At 45.9% G+C, this 6,206-nt stretch overlaps 1 protein-coding gene across 1 annotated transcript; it reads right to left on the bottom strand.

The window, feature by feature from the left end:
* Window positions 1–987: 987 nt before the first annotated feature.
* LOC105562290 (BTB/POZ domain-containing protein 1-like) lies at window positions 988–4,078 on the bottom strand. Its single transcript, XM_012013025.1, has 6 exons — window positions 3,750–4,078; window positions 2,595–3,281; window positions 2,374–2,533; window positions 2,124–2,281; window positions 1,811–2,045; window positions 988–1,727 (listed from the first exon to the last, which is right to left on the bottom strand). The coding sequence occupies exons 1-6, from the start codon at window positions 4,061–4,063 to the stop codon at window positions 1,566–1,568; spliced, it is 1,716 nt and encodes a 571-aa protein (XP_011868415.1). The 5' UTR covers window positions 4,064–4,078; the 3' UTR covers window positions 988–1,565.
* Between the last annotated feature and the right edge of the window lie 2,128 nt (window positions 4,079–6,206).

Genomic DNA, 6,206 nt, shown 5'->3' with positions numbered 1-6,206 from the left:
CATCGTGAACATAGGCCTTTGTGGCTCCTATCTAGCAGACCAGCGCGACAACGCAACGCGCGATAATCCAATGGGCGTACAGGCTTTACGGGAAAACTGTGCACTATCACATAAAACCTGTACGCTCATTGGATAGTCGCGTGTCACGTTGGCCTGCAAGAGCCACTATACGAGTTCCAAAGGGAGCAATGTGTAGAATTTTTCAATGAGTTACAACTTTTCTAGAAGTACGTCTTATCGGTAAGAAGCCTTTCCGTTTAATATTAATATATTATCTCGTCGATAACAGAAAGTGATCTCGTTAAGGAATGTATATTTTTTAATAGACGATCTATCCTAGTAAAACAAAGAGCCAACAATAAGACACGTTAAAGAGGGTGGCAGTATTAATGTCGCAGAAAAATAGTTTGCGGAATAAATCTATTTAATTATTTAACATTACATGTACATCTTTTTCTATTTGTAATTAAATATAATCACAAACGAAAGGGTATGTACGCGCTATTTCGAGGAAAAACAATATCGGACTTGTATGCCTATGCAGTACGCTTATCTCTAAAAATGCCAAGGATAACAATGTTATCTCATCAGCTAGCACCATTCATTATTAATAGAAATCAAACCGTAAATGTGTGTTCTCGGCTCGTTACGGGAATACATAAAAATTCCACGAAAATTTAACTAAACGATCGAATAAATAGATAAAGGTACTTCATCATTAGAGAAGAATAAAAAAAATGGTGTTTTATATTACTTTCGTTTGACTATTTTTCGTATTTAATTGCAGTAACAAGATCCCGCCGGGTTCTACATTGCTTTGCGCACTGTGACTACCAAAATACTAACTTTTACTAAAAAATATTCCACATGCTTTAGGCTTTATTGCGTTAATTACCTTTGCATTGAGAAGTGCTATATACTTGACTACTCACAATCCGAAATTATGCCAAGATACATATTCCGAACGAGAAATGCTTAGGCGAAATCAGAGCGTGCACATGGTTTAATGTCCCTCCCTCTTGCACTTATTTTCATGATCTTTTTCAACATTTGTTATACAACTATATATTTTTTTTTGGTTTACACAGATCTCAATTAAAACGATAGAAAAATAGATTATACATCTCCAATTCTAAACATCGACCTTACTTGTATAATTAATCAATAATTAACGTATCAACTACAGGTAATATATTCAAACAATCTTAATATTTAAATATCTGAAAGATGAATAGTACATTCCGTATTTGCCAAAAGATCAAAATGCATACAGTAGCATCGTTTTGATGTATTGCGGGGACACTATTATAAGATTTGCGTATCTCTTAAGTGTTGAATTTACCAAATCTTATTATTCAGTGAAACCATCATCTATAGAAATTATGAAAGAATCTTGGGTTAACTCCTTTGGCATGGCCACAGATCACCTCTTTAAATCAAGTCTGCTTTAAACGATCACAAGATATATTAATTGACAAAATCCGGCATACTTCATACATGATTTATATAATTTATCTGATATTCAGTCAAGCAAGTACCAGGAATGTCATTATACGCGAATGATATTACGTGTAAAAGATAAGCTCGGGTATTTGACCTTCGTCGGTAGATGTGCCATTATTATCTCCCAACTCGCTGCTAAATTTGAATTTCACCTTCCCGTTTCCCGAATCACAATCCACCAGCACGGTCTTCATTCCTTTTGTGCCATAATATGAGTATGGCCCCTGAAAAAGAGATATATAATATTTCTCACAAATCCCATACTGTGCACAGATATTAAAGCAGCAAGTGTACAACGTGACACAACCTTGAAAGTTGCTGATGCCGTATAAATCGTATTTGGTAAGATTTCCGCTAACTCTTTAAACATTAGACGGTATGTGTACTTTGATCCATCACAGCTGAAACTTGTTGCATTTGTAGCTATCACTTTTCCCGACGCAGTGTGAATTAATTCGACTGTCACCTCATATATCGCTGGCTCTTGCGTGCTACCGTAAACTCCATAGCCAAGCAGAAAGATACGTCTGTCCACGCTAAATCTGCAAGTATCAAAATGCCCCATTGCACTCGTCATTTCCAACGTTTAACCATGTTATTGCGGATTATAAATTTTTTACCGTATGCGATCGCTAGTTCCAAAATATCCCCATCTACTCTTTGTATGTTGAAACCTGCATACAGTCTGCTCCTTGCCTGTCATACAACACCGCGGCATCGTTTGAAACCCCACCGAAGGCTTGGGATTCAGTATAAAATATGAGAATAAAGATAAGACCTGTAACATTTAATTGTAAACGTTTCATCTTACAAAGATGTAACAATTAGCATGACGTAAGGTACAAATCGAAAGAATGTTGCGACACTAGCCTCTGAATAATTTAACAGTCCAGACTGCGCTGGACCCGCTGTAAACTCCTCCTTAGACATAAGGGGAAAACGAACCAAAGACAAAGCATCGCCCAAGACCAGACGTTGATTTTCCGGACTGACTGGTAACTGCTGCCTTACACACTCGGCTTCTGACCACCTACTCAGAAATGTGAGCATTACAGAATGAACGGTACACGTTCCACAGCGTCGGAGCGTACCTTAGAACAGCTTGGAACAGTTTAGATTCCCTAACGCGAAGAGTATCTCTCTCTAAGACTATCATCAATGTATCAATATCAATATCCGTGAATCCATCTGCATTGAAGGCCTCAGTCGTGAATCTGTCTATGGTGTCCAAGCATACCGAGGCTAACTGCGGCTCGTCAAACAAGCGGGCTTGCGTCAACAGCAAGAAAGCGTTATCACTCGTCAAGTTATTCTTTAAAAAATCAACGCAATGCTTCTCTAAAGCGGCCACCGCGTACTTCTTGGCGGTGTACAGCGTCGTCATCACAGTTTCAGGATCTATCTGTATCTCATCAGTGTATAGAAAAAGGAGCACCGCCAAAAACGCGGCGGGCTCGACATCAGGTACTTCTATTTCCGAAGAAGCTGTCGCAAGCGTTCCGTTAAACATCGCGTCGAATACGGCACTTCCAGAGGACAGGACTAGTTTGTGGGCCGGTATGCGCTGCTGCTGCGCCCCTCGCCCCACCAGAAAGGTCACGTCTGATAGTATCTCATTGTTAAAGAGGAATACAATCCTCTCGCGCATCGTCGCCTTTGTACCTTGCCAGTTGTACATGACCGCCGGCTGATTCTGCGTGGTGGAGTTCTCCAGAGTGGCGTTATTCTGCGCTCGTCCTTCCAAATACGATGTATTCGCCGCATTAATGGGTGGCCGGCTGAAAGTACCAACAAGACTACGTCAAATAACAAGTGCTAACCATCTCGCCGAAGATCATGTTGATACTCGGGGGGGAAAGAAAATTCGGACGAGCGATTCTCTGATGCAATATGTTATTTTGTAACGAATCGGCAGCTTGTACAAGCGCGCACTGAGACTAGTTTTCGATTCTTATATTCAAGGATCGTCTTAAACACTTTTTGACATACTTCTTGGCCAGTCAAATGTATAACATTCGTATCATAGTTTCTGGATGTGTACTTGAGGTGACCATAAATATAACACCCTGTCCACAACGAGCTGTTAGTCAGAAGTCGGAACTACATGTCGATCCTTTTCCTCCCTGGGTGACAGACCAGGCCTAAGGGCAGACTCCGAACAGGCCTACTCGTGCAAGCTGCCGAATTCGCTATTAATTACTCTCCGCGCGCGGCACTCGGGCATTCATCGAGGTGAGATCGCTTACTTGTCGCTGTTGGCGAACGAGGCCTCGCTGCGCGCGGCGGACGACGAGCTCTGCGGCTGGTCCTCGTCACCGACGAAGTTGAGCGCGCGCCGCGCCCGGGAGAGGGTGATGTTCCGCAGCGGTTCCCGCAACGGCGACGCCCCGCCGCCGCTGCTGCCGTTGCCGCTGTCGGCCACGCTGGCCGCCGCCGTCGAGCCGCCAGCCGCCGCGTTCTCGGCCGCGTCGCGCTCGTCCTCGGCGTGCGCCGCCAGCCGCAGGCTCAGCAGCCGCGACGCGACGTTCGACACGTCGCTCAGGGCGGCCTCCGTAGACATGTTCGCGCACCAGACGTAGTACCTGACCAAGTACTGCCCCGTCTCATTTAATCGCGTCGCCTCGCGCCAACGCGAGCGGCGGGCGGGCGCGGTTTCACCTTATGCCCCCCGGCGGCAGCCGCGACCGCGGGATCCTCTGCTCTCCGGGCGCGCCGGGTTCTCGCCGAGATGCGCGAAGACGCCGAGCGGCATACGACGCGGTTACAGCGACATCCTGCCTGGCGCCTAGCGCGCTCTCCTCACCCGCGCGACACCCGTTCCCCCGCGACCCGCGTCCGTTCGCTCCCCGGGTGGCACGCGTGGGACGACCGAGAGGGGGGAGGGATAGAGATACCCGCACCGAACCGCGCCTAGGATACCACGTTATAATCGGTAATTAGACCAGGGTAATTAGCTGCTCAGTCTATCGTACTTCCTACAGCGACGCATCTCTCGTACCGTCTTTAACAGTCATCGCGATATTTCGAAAATCTAATTTTTATACATCGAGTCCCTGCTCCTTTTCGAGTTGCACTCTCCGCACCCGTTTCTACACTCTCGCACCGAGGTGCACTTTCGACCTTCGAGATGCAATCGAGCTGGTCGCAGCGGGGGAGCCAATCAACGCCCCGCTCTCGTGATACTTCGAGAATCGCAATATCGCAATATCGCTCGGCGTCGGTTAGCAATGGAGGGGCGTCGCGGCGGGCAACGAAATTCGTGTCCTTCTATTTGCCGCGATTTTCGCGATACGAAAGGGACTCTCGCGCACGAAGAGCCGCCACAAGGTATCTCGCAAGGCGTCGGGCGCGACGTGAGTATAAATCGTTACACACGCGGACTCTGGGAGTTCGGCATATCGACCGCCTCCGCGCGCCCGGGCGCCAAGACCTCCATTGACCTTTGCCTCTCGGATCATCGGGTCAACTCGACTCAAAGGCCCGCACAGCGCAGAAGCCCTAGACGCGCGCCCGATAGAAAATCTGCCGCTAGATATTGTTTTTTCATCAATAATGCGAATGCGCGACAAATTCGTCAAGTAAATTCCGTGCAATTGTAGCGTCGCCGGCCGCCACAGGATGGCGTCAGTTGGCCGCGTACGCGCGAAATAATTTTCATGAGATTTTTACCTCCAGACGAGGGTATCGGGGCATCTGGGGCTTCATCAGTAAGATTGTCGTAACCGCTTACGATTCCGTCGTGAGACGTAAGTCGGTGTCGAAAGTCAACGCGCAAAGAATTGTAGACGTATGTCGCATCCCTCGCATTACGTCGCGAGGCGGCATACGACAGTGCTTTGTGCGTTGACCTCCGACACTGGCTTACGTCCTGTTACGGACCTTACGCGATACGTCGTTCGTCGCGGTCGGGTGTCGGGACGTAACCGATTGCTTTTTTGAAAAGAGATGCTCTTATTGGACCAACGGCTACGTCCCGACATCTGACAGCGACAAACGACGTACTGTACAACAGGCTTAGGCCTGTTATACAATACGTTGTATGTCGCTGTCGGATGTCGGGACGTAGCCGATGGTCTAATGAGAAAATTTGTTTTTTGGAAAAGGAATTTTCTGATTGAACCATCGACCACGTCCCGACATCCGACAGCGACATACGACGTATTGTGTAACAGGCCTTAATGAACCATTGTCGCTGTCGGATGTCGGGACGTAGCCGACGGTTCAATGAGAAAATTCCTTTTTACTTCAAATTACTACACTGGCAAAAAAAAAATTTTTAAACTAAAGTAAATAGATTGACTCAAAATTTTTTTTATACGAAATATTTATTCTATTTAGAGGAAAATATCAAATATCAAAGATATTTTTTCATCAGTGTAAGAATATCGCGAAGAAAATGGGAGTGTAGTATCGAGAGTTACGTAAAAACTATCAGTGGCAGACTTTGATAAAAATCGAGGCCTTCTTTAATTTATAAATTCTCTTTTTTAGTATACGAGGCGCGCGTCTGTTGCACCTGATAGACAACCTGCGACTGTGCCAACATTTCTCGCCGACATTCATCGAAAACAACGTCTTCTCGTCTTCTACACAGGTGCGTGCTCGACAAAAAAAATTGATTAAAAATTTATTTCTATATACCTCGATTTTCTTTTACTCGAAAGGAGTCGTACGTTGTAGAAAGAAAGTAACGCTATCGAGTA

Source organism: Vollenhovia emeryi, unplaced genomic scaffold, assembly GCF_000949405.1.
Source record: "Vollenhovia emeryi isolate VEMERY1.0 unplaced genomic scaffold, V.emery_V1.0 DF939191.1, whole genome shotgun sequence".
NCBI classification, from domain to species: Eukaryota; Metazoa; Arthropoda; class Insecta; order Hymenoptera; family Formicidae; genus Vollenhovia; species Vollenhovia emeryi.
This window is presented reverse-complemented; position numbering and strand designations above follow the sequence as displayed.